General features: G+C 36.2%; 1 protein-coding gene across 1 annotated transcript; it reads right to left on the bottom strand.

Moving 5' to 3' along the window:
* Positions 1–1301: 1301 nt before the first annotated feature.
* On the bottom strand, positions 1302–3258 carry LOC114373968 (polygalacturonase-like). The gene is made up of 3 exons (XM_028331546.1): positions 2937–3258; positions 2713–2759; positions 1302–1787 (listed from the first exon to the last, which is right to left on the bottom strand). Exons 1-3 carry the CDS (start codon positions 3064–3066, stop codon positions 1542–1544), a joined length of 423 nt encoding a protein of 140 aa, XP_028187347.1. The 5' UTR covers positions 3067–3258; the 3' UTR covers positions 1302–1541.
* Between the last annotated feature and the right edge of the window lie 22627 nt (positions 3259–25885).

Below are 25885 nucleotides of genomic sequence, written 5' to 3'. Positions count from 1 at the left end.
ATTTATTATTCAAAGTGCTATTTAAAACACTTTAAGACAAAAAATAAAATAAATATATTTTACAAAGAATAAAACGAAAAGAAAAAATCACAAAAACAAATAAAAAAGCTAAATTACAAATAAAAAAATTATTTAACCCATTTAAAAATTTAGGAATGTAATTATTTTTAAAATATTTTTTAACCTTTCATTATATATGTTACTTATTCTATATTTTTTTCTTTATTTTTCTTTCTTATCACTTAATTTATCTTATTTTTTATTTGAGAATTAGATGAAGTATAATTAAGAAAAATATAATTTAACTTATATTGAACTTCGAAAGGATAACTAAAATAGAAATAGATTTTGAGTTTAATAGACATATATTATTAGTGTAATTTTTTTTTACATTATCTACTAATTAAAAATTATCTTTTACATGACTTACGAAAATTATTATAAAAGTAAAAGAAAATTAGCATGGATCACAGTTTGAAAATGGATAAATAAAACAGAAATGAAGTAGTAACAGAAATGTTTTCTCCTCTGTTTTCAAAATCTTTTGTTAATGCAGCTAATTGAAATAACAAATAAAGAATAAATCTAAGAGAAGCAGCAAAGAGAAGGCAGCATTTTCACTTTTCAGCTAGACCACCTCTGTCAACCAAAAATCAACCGACATTGGATTTGGGTCTATTAAATGAACTTGTGGCCACCACTTTATGCATTAACCTTCAATAAAACAGAGGAAGAGACAAATGGAGGAAAAATCCAAGCGTCATAGCCCAATGTAACACCATAATTCTACTGCCACTAATTTGGTGTTGTCCACATATATTTTCTGTTGTTTTGTTTTTTTATAGCTTAAACATGTCTTTTTTCTTCTCAAAATTAGAAATATATGTTTTTGTTACCGTAAAATTTTTTTTAGTATATTTCTCATTTTCATAAAATTAAAATATGTTATTTTTTTACTTCAAGTAAAATTCGGCATCTAAATTTAGAGTATTTACATCGGTTATACAGACAAAAGCTATAATCATATATTTAGATGCAACTAAATCTTACTCTAAATAAAAAAATAACATATTTAAATTTTACAAAAACAAAAAATATACTTAAAAAAGTTTTATAGGAACATAAAACATACATGATATGTCCAATTTTATATGTTCAATTTTATGAAGATATACATTTTAACCGATTCTTTAATATCAAAACAAGTCGTACGTGCTGTTGTTTTGATATCCAATATCAACCATACAATAAAGTTAAGAAATACTAATTAAAGTGGAGTCTCTGCACAGTCAATAGAAACATCTGCCTAAACAAAAATACATAATCTGACAAAAGATTCGACTCCTCTGAAGTGAACAATTTTCTTTAAAGTGAAAGTAAATAATTTCAACCATTGATGACAATATTAATAGTCAATATTACACACATATGCATAATAAGTTAGGGATATGTTGAAATATTAACCATTAATTTTCTAGTCAACGAGTAAAATCACTTCCTTTATATTAGACACTTTACAAGAACTAAATCCATGGAGAAATTCAAGGCATGCTCAGCTTGTTGCCACACTTACACCTCCACGCTTCAGGGTAGTACTCTGCGGTCACCGGAGTACCCGGCGGCACCGTCACATGGACCGGCCTGCACGGTGTACATTTGCCACACTTAGAGGTGCATTGTGGTGGGGATGACCCTGGTCCACCTAGGAACCTCCTTGCCCAATCTAGGGAAACTTTTGTTTTGCCTTCAAAGTACACCAAGCCATGTTCAATTCTCCGCTCATATTTCTGATAAAAAAAAATAGCCACTTAATAATTAGTGCTTAGTTAATAATTAATAAAAGCTTAAATATATTTTGGTCCCTACAATTTTTTTTTATTTCTGTAATTTTTTTTTGTTTATCCTTACAAAATGTTTCTGCTTTATTTTTCGTCCTACTTTAAATAATAATTTTTTAGTGTTCAATTTTTTTTTCCACTATTTAAATAACTATATAAATCATTCTAAGAACGAAAAATAAAACAAACACATCTTATAAGAATTAAAACAAAAAAAAACAATTTTACAAAAACCAAAATAAAAAACTTTAAATTTCATTAACCAAAAATATATTAAGTCATTAATGAAATTGAAACAAAGACACGAAAGCCATTCCCCATACAAGCACAAATTTGAGTGTACGTAACAAATTATATGTTTTCTCTAATCTCTAGTGGATGTGCATGTGGGACCATATATGAAAAATGCAGGATCCTTAATAACATGCATGGATACTGAATAGTCAGTGATCAATTCAGTGTACTGTGGACCCAGTAAGGAAGCACATGGTCCACTGACCCCTTGTGCTACCCAATCAAAGTGAACTCAATGTATCGGACGGCTCACATTGCAAAGGTCACTGCACACTGCAACTATTTTGGCGCATTGTATGTTCTAAGAATGTGTTTAGGAGGGTAAAATGTTCGAGATTTTAAAAAAATGCTGTTGTCTGCAATTCCAGAATTAAAGTTATACTATCGTATAGCTTAATTACCATTAAAACAAATTCTGATGTGGTAATTTCTAGTTGGATGCCACACTAAGTAATTAATTAGAGTTACTATAAAGTCATAGGAAAAAAGTAACATGGGGGGACACATAATTTTGGTTAAAGTAAAAGAAGTAAAGAACAAATATGGGTTAATGCTATGTGAAAAAAATGAATATTTCTACCTGATGATTTGTATCTCCTTTGGCAAACATGGGACATTTGCTTGCATCTGCATTGGAGAGGGGATGAAGGGATGTGACTTGTGAGTTAGACAAAGCCTTAATAAAGGTGTAGTGAATTTATGATTTTGATTAGTTTCATTTCATAGTTTTAAAATTTTAAGCAAAAGTAGAGAAGTGGAGAATAGAGATGGAAAAGTAGAAATTAAGGGTGTGGTGTTGCTTACCTAAACATGCATTGGTGGTGCCAGTAGTTGTGCTGCTGAAGATAAGTGATAGGATAAAATAGATGGAAATTCTGGAACAAAGATTGGTTTTGTTTATGAATCTGTTAGCATTTGATCTCTTCCTCTCCATTACAAGAAGAAGAAACACCCTTCAGGAAGCCTATTCGATGGTTGCAGGTATATATGCCTGACACACTCTCTCTCTGACCAATTTAAAGAGCCTCTCTTCACTCTCAAAGCTAAGCAAGTTGTAGGGTTTACAACACCAGAGACTTGTACGTACCATGCAAAAGTCAAGCTAAACAAACACCTAAGTGCCCAACACTTGAGCCCATTTGTCTGATTTGTCTAGGACTTTAAAAGAATGGATGTCATGAATTTTAGAAATTATAGGGTAGGCCATTATGTAAATTAACAAATAACATTAATGTAAAAGCAAAACTATCACATCAAGAATTTAATTTCTATGACTAAATTTTTATATTGTGAACCTATATAAGAAACTATACTAAGTGTAAAGTTTACAAATATCATTATAAAAATAAATAAATTTATTATATATATATATATTATAAATTATGATTGAATTGATAATATAATAATTTTATTTAAAATAATTGAATTCTTAAATCAAAAGGGAGAACTTAAATTTAAATATAGTATGAGTTATCAATATATTATTGGTTCCAATTTTCTTAAGGAATATCTCATATTTGAATCTTAAAAAAACATGATGGAAAGAAAAGATTTCATTAAACATAATTAATCAATTTTTCTTACTAAGATTAATCACTATAAAATGAAATAAAAATATTATTTATTATTTAACACGGTATTTTCAATCAAGCCGAAATATAAGTTAAAAAATTAAAAGAAATATCTGTTACATTCAACTAAGAATATTTAAAACCTATGTTGTTCAACATGAATGTTGGACAGCATTCACACTAGCTTGATATAGGTACAACTAGTATCTTGAAGTGTACATATTTTCTTATCGGATCAGAAATCACCCACGTTTCCTTTTCACTCTCTCACTCCATAATTTTTCTCTGAGGTGTGTCTTGCGATTGTGATAAAGACGCATGCTATTAGAGAGAGAGAAGAGAAATAAGGAGTAAATAATAATAGTGATGCAAGACGGAAAAAGTGGATCGAATATGACACGGCTTATCTAATGAGGTGTGTGGGTTGTGGCAGACGTGTTTGCACTACTCAGGACAGATTAAAAGCAAGTAATAAAACAAATGTGAATCTATGCGAATCATAGCTTCCTAGGCTATATACCATGTTTGGGTGACGGGTTTGTTTGAAATTTTCAATGCATAAAACCTTACTCCCCATTTGATATTATAACACCAACACGTACACCAAGTTTAATAAATGGAGACATGTTTTTACTTGTCAGAAGAATAATTTTTATCCAAAAAAAATATAGTGAAACAAGAACAAACTTTAATACTATCAAGTAAATGATAAGAAAAAGTTTATAGAGACTCGATTGAAAGATTATTATAGAGACCCACGAAGCGAGATTTTAATAATGTTAGAAAAAATTGAACTTATATAATTCATGAAGCGAATGCGAATTAACTTTAGATCTTTAATTATATTTGTCAACCTGTATTCGCTAGAGAGAGAAGATGTGTAAAATAAAATAAATAAGAATCTATCCAATATTATGTTTATAAAATAATTTAATTTAAATTTTCAGTAAAACGTTTTACTTTTTTATCGTACACATTTTCCTTCACTTTATATGAGTTAAATTCGTAAATCATAATGTTTGATCACGTTTTAGATCATCTTCTTTGTGCCTAATTTGTCACGGCAGTTATTCAATGAGACACATAAGAAAAACAAAATGACACCTGCGTAGTGGGCTGTCTCTCTCTAGTTTTTGGAAATGTTGTTATTGATTGGATTAGATTAGATACGGGACCTTCTCACAGAGGACTATGTCTTCCCATAACATGTTCAAGCAATTAAGTATACACTTAGTTATTCAACTATGCTTATAAAGTAAGATGTTAAATTCAATGTAATTTATATCACGTATTTGTGAAGGGTAATCATTTGTGAATGATTTCAATTTCATCTGGGTTTGTGCATGTTTGATTTGTTAAGATGTACATTTTAATGCAAATTTAATGAATAAAAATATAATAAACACAAAAATAAGAGTCATGATCTGTTGATAAAATGACTTTTGCCTCAAATAATTTTTGTCTCAAACATAATTTTATAATCGGATAATCAAATATGCACTTTGTTTTTTTATGAAAACATTATGAAATAAATTCATCAATGTAAGCCCAGTTGGAGATTTTTCTAACAGGATTCTCTTGCAGGCTTTTGTTCTGTCTACCAACGATTTCCAAACCCAGAGAAAGTAAGAACCACCCCCAACCAATTCCTCTGCCGCTTTCTGCTCTCACTGTAACTACCCTTTTTCCCACTCTTACTTTGTTTTTTTCCTTTGTTTTTCCCCTTATCTATATAGTTACTGTTCTCACGGCACAACTTGGCAGAAACATTTTAACAACCCCAATTTTAACATATTTGGAAATGAACTAATTATGATGATATATTTTCATTTTAAAAGTAATGTAAAATGATAATACATCTATAGGTGGGATTTACTTGGTTTATATAAATTATGTCTAGGCAAATTCTTATTTGAATAAATGTGATTTTAACTCCATCACTAACTTTATACAATGTGAGAATTTAGACAATAATATAGCCGAGGCCTAAGGACAAGCTTTAGAATTAGTAGTGACCATAGTCTAATATAGAGGCCAATGAAATCTCAAAAGTGCATATCTTTGTTCTCATGTGAAACACATTGTTTGGCCCTAGCTAGTGTTTCCCTTACCATTTTCTACCCAGTCTTTCAGAGATCACATGTAGTGTTCCCTTCATTTCATTTGGTAGCAATCTGAAAGCTATCACTCTTTGAAAATGAGGGTCCTCTGTCTTTCACTTTTTTGCTAACAATTAGCATGTCATACACGAGCTGCAAACTTAGTCGACTCAACTAAAATTATGCTATGCAAAAGCTGCAATGTGTCTAATGTCTATGGTCGAGCCAAAGCTTGTTATTAAACACTTTTGTCAAGTTTATAGATACAATTTACAAACGTTTGAATAGAATAAGTTACTTGAAGTACTGACAAATCGTAATTTAATATCAGTACTCTTTTGGATATTTTACTGATATGTATAAGAGAAGTATCCAAACCTTTAAAAAAAATAAAAAAAATCTAATATAGTTACATACGAGACTAATAAGCATGAATAATATTAAAACATAAAAGTGTTATCTCTTGATCTTTTATTTTTTTACTAATCTTGATATAAATACGAAGTTATCCCATTGGAAATCAAGATTTGAACTCTAGACTACTTGGTTAAAGAACACAAGTTACTATTACTTGTGTTGGGTAATCAACACTCCTATAAATAAATTATTCACACTCATACTCACAAAAGATCGTAAGAACACAACAAAGATTATACCGTAAGAAAAATAATAACAAACACAAGAAATTTAATGTGGTTCGGCACCTCTTGCCTACGTGTACGGAACTGTCTCAAAAAGTATTTCACTATCGCAAAAACGATTACAAGATTGTAACCCACCCCAAATAGTGTATCACTCTACAAGAGTATCCCACTCACTGGTTATAAGAAATGATAACACTCTCGGACAAAGACACTTTTCTCTCAACAAAGTGATTTTGTTTCGCAATCTCTCTTCTTACGCACTCTCTTTTCGTGTGTTGTTTTTCCACTAAATCTCTTCTTTATTTATAGTGAAAATTGTCACCAACTATAATAAATAAGTTTTATTGAAAGTTGAAACAAAAATAACTTTCAATGCATCCATTCAACTAAGATTCATCTAGTAAAATATAATCTTTCACTTTGCATTTAAATCACCTAAACCTTAGTGAAAAAATCTAATTTCCAATATGCATGTATCTTATCTTTTGACTTGAAATTCTACAACTTATACCAACCCTTGTTAATAAGTATCATCCCTTGATCAATCAAACATAAAAGTTGTCTTCTTTATAAATGATCTCCAAAAAGTAATGAGATTTGATACTATTCTTATCTATAGAAAGTGAGAAGTGATTTATGATGATAATGATTTATAAAATTTATTTTGTTTTTAGTAATGTCCAAGTTTTTAAGTTGGGAATTGCACTTATATATTTATTATGCTTGATAAAATTTATACATATCAAGATATATATCTTACGCAAATATATCCTCTATACTTTTAGAATAATCGTGTTGCCTTATTAGATATGTACCCTATCTGATACATGAGTATCATAGCTTACTCAAGATACTAAAGTTGAAATTGGATGTATGAATGATTACATTAATAAGAAGAGTTATATAATTTTAACACCTTTTGTACAACACTTTTTTTTCTTAGTATGCATATTACCTATTTTGTTTTACACTACTCTCTTTTCTCTTCAACTTTCTCTCTTATTGGTAAAAAGTAATTCAAAGTGCTTTAAGTCCATTCATATAAATCAAACCAAGCTAGCTCTATGATACTGACAAAGCTCAATATGAAGCATTTTCCATGTCAGGTTGACAGTGAACCAAAGCCTTGTCTAGTTTCAATTAGGTCCATATGGAATTGACTATGGAGACAAACAACTAAAGGAGGTAAAATCTAAGACATGACCCGCTTGTTAAGGTCTTGAATGGACAAGTAGAGCACTTTTAAGACACTACACAAGCACAATAATACATACTGCAGGCGTTATATATGTAAGTTCTTTTGTTCTTGTGTGTGCACCCTTGTTCTGCACGATAGAATTTTTGGTGCAAAAGCTTGAGAGCAAGTGATGAAGGCAGAACCAACCCAAGAATAAAGCAACTAAAGCTTGAACTTTAGGCTTACCAACATTTACTATAAGTTTTTTAAAGTAAAAAATGTCACAAATGTTGATAAAAGGCCCCACATATCACTCTTTCCTTTAAAGTAAAAAAAAAAAAAAAATCTCTCTCAATTTTTGTTTTAGGTCTCACTTTCCATTGGGCCGACCCTGGATGAAGGTTGACAGATGATAGAATCATGGATCAATCGACGTGGAGAAAAAAAAAGAATTACTGATCACTACCCTTAGAGTGTGGCTAGGTTGTTCACATCCTCTTGTTTTCATGCAAGGTTCTTTCAATGCCTGTCATAATAAGCAAGATATGATGTCTCCAGCAGCTTCCTTCGAATCACAAACTTTGCATGCAAGGCTTGAGACTAATCCTTGCCCCACCACACGTTGGAGGAAATGTGATGGTGACATGTGCAGGCAACTGTGTCCTAATAAGGTTCTCATTCTCTCAATTATTCAAGCTTGGAATAAATGCAAGCTGACAGTTTTTATTCTTTCCTTTGTTTTTTTCCTTGCCCTTTTCCTTAACTCTTTTGAATTTTGATAGATGAATGTATGATGTATCATTCCCTGATCTCTTTCTCTATCGTGCGCTATGATTTTTTTCCCACATTGAGGAAAAAGTATAATCCACAAGATAGTGATGGATTGTAGTGCTTTATGGGCAATTCATATGTGAAAATACAGCTTTTCTGTCACTAAACTATCACTGAATTATAAACTTCCCGAATAAAAAGAAGTGACACTACTATTAGCTTAACTCTTTCATTCTTGTAAATTGAAAATTTTGATTATATGTTATGGTGGTCCCAGACCATATAATAAATTCTCACTTGGTGCTTACTATATTCCTGTGTTCTCGGAATTCGTTTGGATCAAACTTATAATAAGTAATCACGAAGGAAAAAAATGGTAAAACAAGTTAAGGAGGTAAAATATAAACTTCTATTGAGATGTTTATGATCTTAAAATGTATCTTGCTCTGATTGGAACAGTGCACGTGCATGGGGATCAGGTGATCCAAGACTAAAACACTCAAGGGTACTGTTTAGTGGCAATTATTAGGTAGGCAATGTAACAAAGTCCCCTAAATCATTAAAATAAAACCATTAAAAGTTCTGCTTGACAAGTGTTTGAAAAGATTTCGAATCCTAAGAGTGCATTCTAGTCACAAATTGTCCCTATTTCTGTTTCATGTCTCATTCTGGAAAGCAATTCTAGATGTATAATTTATGGTTGCTGATACTGTGTATGTATGCTAAATTAGTAAATTCTAGGTCTGCAGAGTTGAGAGTTATCACAATTCACTCTTGTAAGGTTCTGTCTTTCTTTGTTTTGTTGGCTGAATGCATTTTTTCTCTATTATCTTCTGCAGCCTTGTTGTGCCTAAACTCTTTTAGGTTTTAGCTAATCCTTAGCACCATTTGTGATTCAGGTTATCTCTCTTTTGCCATTCAATAAAATCTCTGTGTTAGGAATTAGGGAGAAGAGAGTGCTGGCTTCGAGGGCCAAGTGGCCTCCTTAAAACAGAAAATAGAAGAAAACAAGCTTTTTCATTGTTGCCTTTTATTACAAATGATTCTGCTTATTTATAATGGCTGGTCTCTAACCGAATTTGTCTTTTTGTGCATTTACAGAATCCTATGGTCTAGCACGAGAAATCCCAAATTGCAACAATGTGGCCGACAAGGCCAGCTCAGTAGAGAGGACCATTATACGTAGTCCCGCAAATAGCCAAGTATGGTCAGCTTCCTCGTTGATTTCTCCCTTGTGGTTGGTTCTGTATCCTTTGTGGCTGGTTATGCATTTTTCTTTTCATTCCCGCCAGCATTGAAAAGGACCTTGTCCTCAAGGTTGTAAGTGTTCCCAGTCTTCCCAGGTTGTGTCATCTAGAGGTAAGCCCTTCCACTGAACCAAGACTTGGACTTTCGAGTTTGCACAAGAGGGGTCTTGGCGGGTCCCTAAAATGAACAATGGTGTAACTAAGGGATGATTATCAATGAAGTTCTTAGGGAGTTGCAATGGAGAGTCAGTGGTGTCATTGGAAGCATGAAATGGTTTGAGTAGCGAGCAATGAAAAACAGGGTGAATGCGGGCACCCTCAGGCAATGCCTATTTGTAAGCAGCTTTGCCAATGCAGGCCATTATCATATAAGGACCATAGTAGCGCTTGTTCAATTTTGAAAAAGCAGGAGAATTGCCGGCAACAGAGGTTTGGCAGTGAGGACGGAGCTTAACCATGACCAGCTCGCCTACCTTAAATTGAACATCGCATCGTTTCTTATCTGATTATTGTTTCATCTTGACTTGAGCCTTCAAGAGCTTATTTTGAACGGCGGCAAAGACAACTTCCCTGTATGACAACATATCATCAATGGCGGCAACGGTAGACATTCCGACAAGATATTCCGGCAAAGTAAAAGGCTTCTTCCCAAAAGTGATCTCATAAGGAGACATGGTGGAGCTCGAGTGACAGGATGTATTATATGGCTTATTGTGGACGAAGGCGCACAGTGTTTGTTCGATGACGCGATTCAGCACCTCCGTTTGCCCGTCTATTTGTGGGTGATATGCGAAACTCATACGCAGGCGAGTGCCACTTAGTCGGAACAACTCTCGCTAGAAATGGCTAATGAAAAAGGGGTCCCTATCGGAGACCAAGCTTCTGGGCATTCCGTGAATCTTGCTGACCATGTCAATGAAGAGCACTACGACTGTATGTGCTGTGTGGCGGGTTGGAAGCATCCCTAAGTGGATTCCCTTGGAAAATTGGTCGACCACGACTAAAATGGTGGTGTGGCCGCAAAACTCCGGTAGGCCGATGATGAAGTCGAGGGAAAGGTCTTCCCAGGGCCGGCATGGTACCGGTAATGGGTACAACAGTCCGACAGCCTTCTGGGTTTCGTACTTTGTATATTGACAATCCAAACAAGCTGCCCCAAAGCGCGCAACATCTTTCCTGATTCCTGTCCACGTAAAATTTTCTCCCATATGTCCTCCGATTGGCGAAGAGTGATATTCGAGCAAGAGGGTTGGGATAAAGGAGAATCCCAACGGTAGCCAGATGCGATCATTCTTGAGAATGAGGTCCTGTGCCATCGAATAATCAGGATATGCCTTTGTGATGTGTCATCATTTTCTCCTATTTCTTAACCATTTTTGTCACCATTTTAATTACTGATTAGCATTAATTGTCAATTTAATTATGTAGTTTTATCAATTGGGCCTATTGGACTAATTTTGTATTTTTAATTTAATTTCAGGAGAATTATAAGCAATTGGACTTGGATTTGAAGAGAGCAGATAATTTTATTCTACCAAATCTTATCTTATCTAGATTTTATCTTATCTAGATATTATTTCATCTAGATTTTATCTTATCATATCTAGATTTTATCTCATCTAGATATTATTTCATCTAGATCTTATCTTATCTTATCTAGATTTTATTTCATCCAGATATTATTTCATCTAGATCTTATCTTATCTAGATTTTATTTCATCTAGATTTTGTCTTATCTTATCTAGATTTTATTTTATTTATAGGCTTGGACTTAAAACAGATTTGTAAGCTTTGCGGCTGAGAACTATATAACAGCACCAAGGTTCTAGTTTTAGGGGCTCTCTTCTTTTCGTTTTAGTCACTTTTCGTTTTAGGGAGAAAGAATAATTTTAGGTTTTGCAATTCCAGTTTTTACTATTCACGTAGCAATAAAATTTCATTTTCTGCTTCAATATACAATTTCGTTTCTACTGATTAATGGAAGGTTAAGTCTCCAGCGTTGTTTTCTCTTGAGGATCAAGCACAGCTCTCTTTGAGGTTTTATTAATTCTATTGAATTCTGATCAGTTTTTCCTCTTCACCAATTACTCTATATTTATTGCTATTAATCCATGCATGCTTAGTGCTTGATTAATTGTCTCTGCGCTTAATTTACGTTCATGCTTAATAATCAGTCTCGTTCATTATTAATTGGTGTATGTGTTGCTTAATCACACAATGATAGCCTTATGTTAAATTTCGCTTAGTAATTTAATTTAGGGTTGGATTAAGTGGTTGAACTGATAAAGGATAAATTCTTGTAACCTAGGATAAAAGACTTGCTTGTGAATCAAGGGGAAACAACGTGTTTTAATTATGATATTTTCTAATTCAAATTTACTTTCTGTTTAATTTACAAAAACAAACAACCCCCCCCCCCAATTCGTTACTGTTTTATTACTATCTGATATGAACGTTTGGTTGACCATTGTTCGTTGGGAGATAACCTAGGATCACTTCCTAGATATTGCATTTTTAATGTTTATTTTATTCGGGTACGACCTCGATCACTTTGGGTCAATGAGGATTGCCTGCTTGAGTTCCACGAAGGCTTTGTCTTGGGAGAGCTGGTGCTTGAATGTGTCTAAAAATGTCAAGGATGGTACTGACAAGATAAACATGAAGCTGTCAATGGGGTTCGAGATTCTGGATAGTGTGTCGGCGACGACATTGGACTTGTCGGAGCGGTATTGGATGGAGTAATGAAACCCTATGAGACATGCCAGATACATCTGTTGTTCAGGGGTTTGAACCACCTGAGTTAGCAACTCTTTCAAGCTTCGATGGTCTGTGATGATGGTGAATTTGTGTCCCAAGAGGTAGTGTTGCCATTTTTTCACAACTGCAGTGATGGTGAATAATTCTCTGACATAGGTTGAGGCACGGAGGAGCTTGGGACTGAATTGTTTGCTGAAGAAGGTGATGGGGTGGCCGTTTTGGGAAAGCACTGCACCCATCCCTATCCCTGAGGCGTCTGTCTCCATCGTGAACGACGCAGTGAAATCAGGAAGAACAAGAATTCGGAGCTGAAGTCAGAGCACTCTTGAGTTTATCAAACGCAGACTGAGTCGTTGTGGACCATTCAAAGGGATCTTGAGTTGTCAAATGGGTTAATGGGGCCACGAGGGTGGCATACCCTTTGATGAACCGGTGGTAAAATCTGACCAGGCCTAAGAAACTGCGCAAGGCTCGAGCAGTACGTGGAGTTGGCCATTGTTGTATGGCTTGTATCTTTTGGTTGATTGGTGCGACACTGTGGCTTGAGACCACATGGCCCAAGTACTCCACCTCATTATGGGCAAAAGAGCACTTCGAAAGCTTAATGAAAAATTGTCCTTGCAATAATACCTGAAAAGCCAGTTCCAAATGGAGCAAATGATCATTGAAGGATTGACTATAAATCAGTATGTCATCAAAAAACACAATTATAAAGCGACGAAGGTATGGACGGAAGAGGGAGTTCATTGTCGCTTGAAACGATGATGGTGCATTGCATAAGCCAAACGACATCACCGTGAACTCATAGTGGTTGTGATGGGTTTTGAATGCGGTCTTGTAGATATCTTCTTCATGCATTAGGATTTGGTGATATCCCTACAGAAGGTCAAGCATTGTGAACCATCGGGAGCCGCCCAGCTCATCCAAAAGTTCGTTAATGGTTGGGATCAGAAAGTTGTCTTTAATCATGATTGCGTTGAGTGCTCTATAGTCCACACAGAAACACCATGTGTCATCATGCTTCTTAACAAGCAATACTGGGGAAGAAAATGGACTTGTGCTGGGACGAATAACCCCGTGTTCGAGCATCGCGTCAACTTGTGCTTCAATCTCTTGTTTCTGGAAGTGGGGGTAGCAGTATGGCCTGACATTCACTGGATTGGATTGGGGAAGAATATGGATATGATGATTAGTTTGCCACGAAGGAGGTAGTGAGGTGGGTGGTTGAAACAGAGCTATGAATTTAGTGATTAAGGTTTGTATTTCCAGTGGCAACTGGGTGGGTGTGGTTTGGTCTGAAGGGATTGTCGTAGGAAGGATACGGATGTGGAATAGGGCACTAGCACCACTCTTGCGAACCAGACGACAGAGCTGAGGTGGTGTGAGTAGTGAAAGGGTGGAAGAAGTGTCTCCGCAGAATTCAACGACACGGCCATCACGGGAAAACTTCATAGATAAGTCATTATAATCCATCAGTATTGGCCCAAGAGATTTCAGCCATTGAACTCCTAGGACTAGGTGAGCACCGCATAATGGGAGAACATGTAAGTCAATAACAAAGGCGAAGTCCTAAATTTGAACGTTAAGGGCAGGACAAATATGGCCACAGTCTAGGCGGTGCCCGTTGCCCACCATTACACTGAGAGGAGGTGTAGCTTGAGTGTGAAGGCCCAGTTGGTGAACCCAGTGTTTCTGGATGAAGTTGTGGGTGCTACCCCCATCAACCAGGTCACAACTTGGTGGCTTGCAATCGAGCCCAACAATCTCAAGGTTTCAGGAGCTAAATGACCCGAAAGTGAGTAAAGACTTATCTGGGCCTGGGTCGGGTTTGGGTCATCTGGGGGTTCGGGTATTAGGTCTATATTAGGGTCCGGGAGGGGGGAATTGGTGTCATTCTCTTCATCATATGCAATAAGCAGAAACACCTTCTAGAAGCATTTGTGGCCGCGATGGTATTTTTCATCGCAATTAAAACACAGGCCATGCTCACGATGAAGGATTATTTCATCTGGGGATAATCGCTTAACCAGTACTGGGGTTGGTGATCTTGAAGTGGTGGGAAGAGGGGACGAGGCCGAGGGGGTAGGGTTTGGTTGCGAGGAGGAGACAGAGTCAAGGGGGAAAAATTTGTGGCAGGGGTAGAGGTTGTGCGTCCACAGAAAGGGTAGCGCATGTCTAAGAACTTCTCTTCCTGGAGTCGTGCTAAGCCAGTGGCCTGGACCAGTGTTAGAGGTTGCAAGGCCTAGACTTCGCGGTGGATGTTCGACGACAACCCTGAGATGAAATAGGACAACATAAACGATGGCAGTAACCCAACAATGCGATTTGCAAGTTCTTCAAATTCTGACAGGTAAGCCGCAACAAAACTTTTTTGGGTAAGTTTAAATAAAGCACCTGTGGGGTCATCATATTGGGTTGGGGCAAATCGTGTTTGTAAGGCTTGTAGGAACCCTAGCCAGGAGGTTAGCTACCCGTTGCTGCTAATCCATTGGAACCAAGCAAGGGCGCGACCATCCATATAAAAAGAAGCTATGGTGATGCGCTGAGGCTCAGGTGTAGTGTGATAATATAAAAAAATTGGTTTATTTTGAAAATCCACTCGAAAGGGTCTGTGCCATCAAATCTGGGGACTTCGAGTTTCATGCGGTTAGGGGATGAGTAGGTTACAGGGGAACGGGGTTGTGGAAGAGGACACGGGTGAGTGGTTAGGGGTATCGGGTTTCGGAAGGTGCTGGATGAGCTCATTGAGCTTATGGGTTAAATGTTGAAGGGAGTCATTGAGGGATAGTTGGTGAGTGGCAAGTTTGGCTATGGCATCTTCAAGTTTGTTGGAATTGGCTTTGGATCGTGTGGCTTCTACCATTAAAGGGACAACAAGAGCACTAGTTTGTTAGGAATTAGGGAGAAGAGAGTGTTGGCTTCGAGGGCCAGTGGCCTCCTTAAAACAGAAAATAGAAGAAAACAAGTTTTTTCATTGTTGCCTTTTATTACAAATTATTCTGCTTATTTATAATGGCTGGTCTCTAACCAAATTTGTCTTTTTGTGCATTTACAGAATCCTATGGTCTAGCACGAGAAATCCTAAATTGCAACAATGTGGCCGACAAAAGCAGCTCAGCAAAGAGGACCGTTATACGTAGTCCCGCAAATAGCCAGGTATGGTCAACTTCCTTGTTGATTTCTACCTTGTGGTTGGTTTTATATCCTTTGTGGTTGGTTCTTCATTTTTCTTATCACTTTGCTTATACAAAAAACACTAATTATGCTCCTAGTACGACAAAACAATTATGTTGTCCTCTCTAATAATAGTAGGCTTTAGCAAAACTGAAATCATCAAAAGAGAAATTAATCAAGGCAAGTTCAAAACAAAAATGAATTTAGGGGGGAAAATGGCTGAACTCGTGCACCTCTTATAGTTTTTACCATACAACACTGTGAAGGCAAGTTCAAAAGAGAAATGCATTTGTTTATCACTACCATTAAAATATCTACTATATCTCTGAATTAATGTACAACAATTTGGAGCCTTAAATTAAATAACTCTAATTTCTAATGTGTCAATACTCATTACATGCTTGAAGGAGCCATGAGAAAAAGGTCTAGCAACATACCTTATCAGCAACAGCTAGCATCCAAGCACACTTTGTTGAAAATAGAACATAACTTTATCAACAAAGTTATCTTGCTAGCCGATTTTCTTAGATAAATACTGCAACTCAAGCCATTACAATTTATAAAGGAACTTTATCAGGAAGCACACCACAACAATATCAACTACAATGTTCATAGTAGAGATTAAAAATACATGATAAATTAAGCCTTACACATACACACTTATCCCCCAACAAGTAACATATCACACAATCACCAACAGTCATTCAATCTTCAAAACTTGGATTCATCCAAGGCTCCACATGGAGCACTCTTTTAAAGGTTTCAATTTTCAATCCCAAACGATGTCATTAATGAAGCCTCTTAATAGTAAAAAAAAAGGTCAAGAGACATGAAATGTGCTGCTTAAAGAGAGTTTTTCCCTTCCCCAATTGTAATAGAATTAAAATTATATTTAATATAATATGAATATTGTTAGGATATATGTCAATATATCTTTGTATCTAGTTTCCTTATTATAGCCTAAGATCTCTCTTGTGTATAATTAGTTTCCTTATTATTAGTTTCTTTATCACCCTGGAGATGGAAAACGTCCAATATGCGACTGTTGGATCGAGTGGCCTCAGAATAATTAAGAAGGGGGGGTTGAATTAATTATTCCTAAACCTTTACTAATTAAAAAATTACTCTTTTAAGGCTTTTACTTTTGTTGTTAAGAGAATATGGAGTAGAAGAGAAACTTAACAGAAAGTAAAAGCGGAAATTAAATGCACAGCGGAAAATAAAAGAGTAGGGAAGAAGGAAACAAACACACAAGAGTTTTTATACTGGTTCGGCAACAACCCGTGCCTACATCCAGTCCCCAAGCGACCTGCGGTCCTTGAGATTTCTTTCAACCTTGTAAAAATCCTTTTACAAGAAAAGATCCACAAGGGATGTACCCTCCCTTGTTCTCTTTGAACCTAGTGGATGTACCCTCCACTAGAACTAATCCACAAGAGATGTACCCTCTCTTGTTCTCAGTCAAAACCAAGTAGATGTACCCTCTACTTGTACCACAAAGGATGTACCCTCCAATGTGTTGAGACAAAGATCTCAGGCTGTTAAACCTTTGATACTTTGTGAATGGGGATACAAAAGAATTCTCAGGCGGTTAGTCCTTCGAACACTTTTGTATTAGGGAAATGGAAGAATCAAAAGAATTCTCAGACTGTGTCGTTTTGAATTCTTTGACAAGGGAGAAGGGAGACACAAAAGAATTTAGGCGGTTAGTCCTTTGTTCTTTTGGAAAAGGGAGAAGAGAGACACAAAAAGAATTCAGGCAGTTAGTCCTTGGCGAATTCTTTTTGGCAAAGGGAGAAGAGAATGAAAAGATGAATAGCACAAGTTTTCAAGGTTTGGAAAACCAGAAAACTTCAGAAAGCTTTTGGTACAAAGAAGAAGAAGAAGTTCAAAGAGATTCAAGGCTTGTAAAGAATTGATTGGAAAAGTATTCAAGATCCTTGAAATGCAAAACAAAGTCTTGCTTTTATAGACTCTCCATGTCTGGTCAAGAAGACCATTCAGAAGAGTTATAACTTTTAGAAAAACTTAAAACCCATTTGAAAAAGTCAAAACCTTTTTGAAGAGTTACATCTTTTGATTTTTTTCAGAAACAGTCACTGGTAATCGATTACCAAATTAGTGTAATCGATTACACAAGGCTTTTAAGTGAAAGGATGTGACTCTTCATATTTGAATTTGAATTTCAACGTTCAAGGGCACGGGTAATCGATTACCAAAACATTGTAATCGATTACAGCCTTTTGAAAATAATTGGAACGTTGTAAATTCAGTTTGAAAACTTTTTCAAACTCATTTTGCTACTGGTAATCGATTACACCAATATGGTAATCGATTACCAGAGAGTAAAAACTCTTTGGTAAAGGTTTTGTCAAAAACTCATGTGCTATTCAAAGTTTTGAAAAAACTTTTTAATACTTATCTTGATTGAGTCTTTTCTTCATTCTTGAATCTTGAGTCTTGAATCTTGATCTTGATTCTTGAGATCTTGAACCTTGAATCTTGATTCTTGATTCTAGGCTTTCTTCTTGAGTCTTGAATTCTTCTTGATTCTTTTCTTGAACTCTTAACTTGTTCTTGATTCACTTGAGATGTTCTTTGATTCACTTGAGTTGTTCTTTGATCTTTGAGCTTTTTGTTCATCACCTTTGTCATCATCTTTTATTGTCATCATTGTTATCATCAAAACACCTTTGAATCACATTCACCATGAAGCTTTGCTTCTACAGCGACGTGGGTGGAACTGTTCAAGATTCATGCATGTTCTCACAAGGTCTTCCACCACATTGTCCAACCAGAGAAAGGCAAGGAGAAGATGCCTAAAACCGATGAAGAAAAGGAACTGTGGTCGACCCTTGATGTTGCGGTCCTCCAATGGATTTATGCAACAATCTCACATGACTTGTTGCATACTATTCTGGAACCCGACGCAACAACAATGGAGGCGTGTGTCAAACCCTAATTATGTTCAGGTCCAAAAACAAAAAAAAAACAAAAAGAAAGAAAAAGAAAAAAAAAAGAAGAAGAAAAAAAAGAAAGGAGACGTATAAAAAAGGAAAAAAATAGTAAAAAAGTAAAATTCAAAAACAATAAAAAAGAAAAAGAAAAGAAAAGAAACGTATAAAAAAAAGAAAAAAAGAGAGAAAAGGAACGTAAAAAAAAGAATAGTTAAAAAAAACAACAGTATAAAAAAAAGACAAGAAGAATAATAAAAATAAGAAAGAGAAAACATGCAAAAAAAAAGAAGCAGAAAAACTATAAAAAAAAAGAGAGAAAAAATATATATTGGTGTGACCTGGGCTCTCAAAGGGAGTCCTTTAGGTCAAGATAGAGGGTAGTGTATTAAAAACGAAAAAGGAAGGTCTGAGAGAAGAGGAGAGAGGCACGAATCCCGAAAAGAAAAATGAGCCAATCATGCGGTGCCATTTGGCGAGCTCTGTCAGAGAAGAGAGAGGGGTCATCAGGTAACCCCTCTTTCTTCACTTTCTCACGTTCTGGCCCTTTTCTCTCTTTCTTTCTTCTACCTCTTCTTCTTCTTCGTCTTCTTCTTCTTATTTCGTATCACCGCACCGCGTCACCATTCATGGTGACTCTATCATGGCCTCCGGTGAGGCCTATGCGGTCTGTCTTGTTTTTTTATCCCTTTATTTGGTCTGACTGTTCAAATGATTAATGTTTTTCTTCTTTCTATTGCCAACTCCGGCGAGCCTACGGTGCCTCTATCCTTGTTGCTATCATTTGTCGTTATCCTGTGGTAGCTTCACGCCCGTGGGCCCTATCACCTTCATTTATTTCATTTTTTTTCTCTCTTTTTTGTTTGCACTACCGCGAAACCTTTGTTGTCATCGTGTTGTCGCCTCCCTTGTGGTGATCTCTTATTGTCCGGCCCAACACTAGCGGTGTCGGGGGCTGCGTGCCACCCTCCGTGGTGGTTCCCTTTTGGTTGTGCCGTTTTCTGCGTGAGGCAACTAGGGTTTTCCAACCCTGTTGCATAATCACAGGTTGGGCTGGGTTTCCCTGACCCGATTCCAACCCAACCCTAAAAAAACAACAAAAAAGCGAACATAATAATTTCTATTCACACCACCTTTTTAATACATGCTCCATTTTTTCGTTTTGGGCCTAGCCCATTTTTGCAAAGTCTGTAATTTGACAGAAAGGCTATTTACACCCCATTTTATCATACATGCACAATTTTTTGGACCTAACCCATTTTTGCGATGTCTAAAATAAAATGAACAACTGCTATTTACACCTCTATTTTCCACACATGCATTATTTTCAATTTGGGCCTAGCCCATTTTTGTGAAGTCTGAAATAAAATAAAATTGATGGTTACACTCCTTTCTTTATATGTGCACCCCTGCCACTTAGTTTGGTGGCTAGGCCCACCATGTCAACACTCCGTTAGTGTTGACTAAGTCCAAGTCAACCCTTTGACTTTGATAAAAAAAAATAAAAAAACAAAACAAAGAAAAAGAAATAAAAAATAATTATAAATATTAGTGGATATATTTTTTTTGTCTTATTTTTTTATGGTCTCTATCATTTATTTTTTTCTTCAATGTGATTTTCTTTTTTTTATCATAACTTGTTAGTTAGTTTAATTAATATTGTATTGTAAGTATCTCGTTATTCATTTTATTTTTCCCAATGTTTCAATCATGCATCCATAATTACTAAGTGTATTCCCTACTTCTATTCTATTCCTTTTCATTTCCATTCTATTTATCTTATTTCGTAGCACTATGTCAATTATATATTTATTTTTGCAAATCCACATTAGCATTCTTTAGTACACGTGTGCACTCCATGCTGGGTCTCCGACTTGCTTCGTGGTGTTTCAATAAAATGTGAGTAAATTTTGTGAATGACATGTTGGGTTTTCGACTTGCTTGAGTTCACAAAGTTTACCACAAAACTAAATTCTTTTCCAAAAATGTAACATTCTCAAATAAATGATCGCTCAATTCTCTTTTTTCTGTGCACTTCATGCTAGGTCTCCACTTGCTTGGCAGTGTTTCAATAAAGTGTGAATAAATTTTGTGAATGTCATGTTGGGTCTCCGACTTGCTTGACTTCACAAAGTTTATCACAAAACTAAAACCTTTCAAAATAAAATAAAATCTACTCAACACGCGACCTTTTTTTCTACAAAGAATTACGTAAATCTAATTTTCTCATTGCACCTGGGGATACATAGGAGTGAGGGCAAATCCCCGTCGGCCCAAAAAAAACTAAAAAAAAATAAAAGTCCCCTTTTGTTTCTAAAAATAAAATTTGATTTCCTTTTCTAAATAAAAAATATAATTCATGTTTTCAAGGGAAGATAAATAATTAAAAGTCACTTTATTTTTAGCGCACTCGATTAAAGCTGGCATTTTCATGACGGACACGCGAGGTGTTAACACCTTCCCCGCGAGTAAACGACTTCTGAATCCTTTTTCTCCAATCGTAGACCATTCCTTATCCTTTTTTGTTTTTTTGACGTTTTACTTAAATAAACGTTGGTGGTGACTCCCCAAGTTTTTCATTTTTTTGGAAAAAAATTTATTTATCTAAATATTTTATTTCGTCGTCCCGTCGTGACCCACGTTGCGACAATGTGGAATAGGTTGCGTGATATATTCCAAGACAATAAGAATTCTCGGGTTGTAACTCTTGAGCAAGAATTCTCCCATACCAACATGGAGGATTTCCCGAATGCCTTTGTGTATCGTCAATGGCTCAAGGAATTGTCCGATCAACTCAAGAACGTAGGCGCACCAGTGTCGAACAACTGTCTTGTCTTCAAATGGTGGTCGGCCTCACCGAGGCTTACAATGGGGTTGCCACACTCATTTGCCAAAGCGATCCTCTTCCACCATTCTATCAAGCTCACTCTATGCTCACCTTAGAAGAAGCTGGTCTCACGAAGAAGGTTTTAGCTGGCGGGGGTGCTGCCATGGGGGTTCACGACAATGATGACTCACTCCCTCTCCAAAAATTCTCATCAAAATTGGAATCATGGTGGTAAAAAGGATCAAAATCACAACAACGGTGGCAAAAACAATGGTGGCAATCGCGGTGGCTCAAGAGTAGCGATGGTGGTGGTCACAATAGTGGCTGACAACAACAATCCAGCTAGCAACAACCGGGGCACCAGCAATGGCCTACCGGACAATGGCAGTGGCCATGGATGCCTTGGGCTCTTCCACCTTGCCCATACCCTTCATCCAATGGCCCACCCCCTCCTTCATTGGGTCAGGCTTAATTTTCAGCAAGCCCAACAGCGCTAGAAAGGCATCCTTGGGCCAAAACCACCACAGACCTACACGGCGACAGCAGCTCCACCCACTTTGATAGCATTGAAGTAGCGATGGACACTCTTGGGCTTAATCCTTTGGATGCCAATTGGTACATGGACACTAGTGCCATCTGTCGGTAATGGTCATTCAGTTCCAATTCATGATTATGGTCACACCAATTTGTCTCCCCCGACTCCACCCTATGCCTTGAAAAATGTCCTTCATGCCCCTCAACTTATTAAAAACTTAGTGTCGATTTGAAAGTTTACAACTGATAACTCAGTTTCTATTGAATTTGACCTTTTTAATTTTTCTGTGAAGGATTTCCAGACGGGGATATGTCTTATGAGATGTGAGAGTCGGGGCAACCTTTATCCGATCATCACCACCATCACCACCAATCAAGCCACTTCACCATCTACTTTTGCCGCTTTAGCACCATCATTATGACATGCTCGTTTGGGTCATCCGGAAGCACCTATTTTTAGCTCCTTTAGGCTAAATAAATTTATTGAGTGTAATCAAACATGTAGTTCTCATGTTTGTCAATCTTGTTCTCTTGGAAAACATGTTAAGTTACCATCTGTTTCTTCTCATTCTTGCACTATTATGCCTTTTGATATTATCCATAATGATATTTGGACATCTTCCATTTTGAGCTCTTCGGGCCATCGATATTATGTTTTGTTGTTGGATGATTACTCTAATTTTTTGTGGACATTTCATTGTCTAAGAAGTCTAAAGTTTTTTTTTTCCATATTTCTATCTTTTAGAGCTTTCATCTACACTCAGTTTGAATGGGAAGTAAAAAATATTCAATGTGATAATGGTAAGGTGTTTGATAATGGACCCTTTTGGGAATTTTGTAAAGTAAATGGGTTAGCTTTTCGCCTCTCTTGTCCACATACATCATCACAAAATGTGAAAGTCGAGAGAAAAATCTGTACCATTAACAACATTATTCGTACTATACTAGTCCATGCATCTTTACCACCTTCCTTTTGGCATCATATCTTCTCAACATTCTTCCAAGTAAACAATTAGCCTAACAATCACCTCTCAAGGTTTTTTTTTATCAAAAGGACCCTTCCTACTCTAATCTTCGGGTGTTTGGGTGTTTATGTTATCCACTTTTTCCCTCTACTACCATAAATAAACTTTAAGCCCGTTCCACCCCATGTGTCCTTTTGGGGTACCCATCTGATCATCATGGGTACAAGTGCTATGATTTGTCCTCTCGTAAAATCATACTAAGTCGCCATGCCATTTTTGATGAAACCTAATTCCCTTTTGCTAAGCTGCATACTCCACAACCTCACACTTATGGTTTTATGGACGATGGACCCTTCCCTTATGTGGTCCACCATTTGACCTCTCCGCCAGGCTCAAACCAACTGGCCCAACAGGTCTTGCCCAACCCACAACTTGCTGTCTAGCCTACACCTTTATCCGGCCCACCCACACCTAGCCCACAATCACCACAACAACCCTCACCTAGCCCAGTGCCTGCACCTTTACCTCCATATCAGCCCACTCCTTTTTCGGCTCCCAAACCTGTGACATGTAGTCAGCATAGGATTTTCAAACCCAAATGACATTTAAATCTTAACAATAGTGTCACTAAATCCCTCTTACCGCGTAATCTCATGTCTGCCCTTCGTGACCCAAATTGGAAAATGGCTATGGATGATGAATTTAATGCTTTTATTGAAAATAAGATGTTGGGGTTGGTGCCCTGTCCACCTGATGTTAATGTGATTCGATCTATGTGGATTTTTACTCATAAAGAAAAATTTGATGGTGTTTTTGAGAGTTATAAGGCCTATCTTGTAAGGGATGACAAAACACAATAGGTTGGCGTGAATTGCGGTCAGACTTTTAGCCCAATAGTCAAACCGGAAACTATTTGCATTGTTCTCTGTTTAGCCATCTCTAAAGCATGCCCTCCATCCCCCCCCCCCCCTTCCCCCATTCACCAACTTGACATGAAAAATGCTTTCTTGCATAGAGAACTTAAAGAGATTGTGTACATGCATCAACCCATGGGTTTTAGGGACCCGAATCATCCTAATCATGTATGCTTGTTGAAGAAATCTCTATATGACCTCAAACAGACCCCTCGGGCTTGGTACAAGAGATTTGTTGATTATGTTTCTACTCTTGGGTTTTCTCACAATACTTCTGATCATTCTCTCTTCATTTACTAACAAGGTACAACTATGACTTACATTTTTTTGTATGTGGATGATATCATCTTAACAGTTTTCTGTGATGCTATTCACAAGTCTATCATATCCTTTCTTAGCTCAGAGTTATTTCTTGGGTATAGTTGTAACATATCATGCAGGTGGTCTATTCTTATCTCAACAGAAGTATGCAGTTGAGATCATTGAACGGGCTGGCATGTCATTATGTAAGCCATCTCCTACTCCGGTTGACATGAAACCAAAGCTCAATGCTAATTCCAACACACCATATATCGATCCATCTCATTATCGAAGCCTTGCAGGGGCTCTTCAATATCTTACCTTCACGAGACTCGATATTGCTTATGTTGTACAACAAGTGTGTTTATTCATGCATGACTCAAGGGAAGAACATATGCACGCTCTCAAGTGCATTATGCGCTAAATTCAGGGTACTTTTGATCATGACTTGCATCTTTATCCATCTTTCACATCCACTCTTGTTTCTTATATAGATGCTAATTGGGGTAGGTTTCCAAATACAAGACGCTCTACATTGGGTTATTGTGTGTTTCTTGGTGATAATTTAATTTCTTGGTCTGCCAAATGGCAAGTTACATTGTCATGATTTAGTGCAGAGGCAGAATACTGAGGTGTTGCCAATGTGGTTTTGGAGTCTTATTGGTTACAAAACCTTCTTCTAGAGCTTCATTGTCCTATTCGAAAAGCTACCCTGGTATATTATGATAATGCTAGTGCGATATATCTCTCTACAAATCTTGTTCAACATCAGCGCACTAAACATATCGAGATGGATATTCACTTTGTTCGTGAAAAGGTTTCTCGTGGGGAAGTTCAAGTCTTACATGTCTCGTCACGTTATCATATTGCATATATTTTTACAAAGGGTATTCCCTTGGTTCTATTTGAGGATTTTCGGAACACTCTCAGCGTACAACAACCTCCCGCTTTGACTGTGGGGGTATGTTAGAATATATGTCAATATATTTTGTATATAGTTTTCTTATTATAGCCTATGATATGTTAGAATATATGTGAATGTATTTTTGTATCTAGTTTCCTTATTATAGCCTAAGATCTCTCTTATGAATAATTAGTTTTCTTATTATAGTCTAGGATCTTTTGTGTAATTATGGTATATAACCATAATTTTACTAATGAAATGAACATGTTTCAAATATAATATTGCGATTAAGATGTAAGACCCCAATAGAAACCTGCCAAGTGTGTGAAATTCTAAAGACTATCGAAACTTTACAGAAACATACAGGACATGAAAAGTGTATTTACATTTTTTTGTCTAATTCTATTTTCATACTTGATAGAGTTTAAATTTTTAAACCATATATCTCTAGAGAATCAAAGAATCCGTGTATTCTTCTGTGTTGCAAGAAGTTAGATTAGGTATGTGCCTATTTGGTAAAGTCTTTTACTCCGTTTTCAAATTTACTTCTGAGTAGAAATATCAGAAAACTGATTCAATTTCTTATTGTTTTCCATGCTAAAGATGAAAGAGAATGAGTTAAGAATGAGAATGTGGTTGTCCAAAATGATTTTTTTTATAAAAATAAATTTTCGGCAAGACTGCTTGTATTCGTTTAAGTGCTTAAAGATTCATCTATATTCTTTGTATTATTGGTCTAACTCTCATTGGATGTAGGGTTGTGTGACTTGTGTCAAGACTATCAAGGTATTAACCATCCTAACTAACTAAGTTTGTTAGTTGTTAGTTACCTAACTAACTAAGTCTGTTATAATTAGTTAGAGGATAGTTAGAGGTGGTTAGTGACGTGAATCTTACGGGGCGGAACGTTTGACA

Source organism: Glycine soja, chromosome 11 (assembly GCF_004193775.1).
Source record: "Glycine soja cultivar W05 chromosome 11, ASM419377v2, whole genome shotgun sequence".
In the NCBI taxonomy this organism is placed as follows: Eukaryota; Viridiplantae; Streptophyta; class Magnoliopsida; order Fabales; family Fabaceae; genus Glycine; species Glycine soja.
The sequence above is the reverse complement of the archived record's forward strand: the minus strand, read 5'-3'. Positions and strand labels throughout refer to the sequence as shown.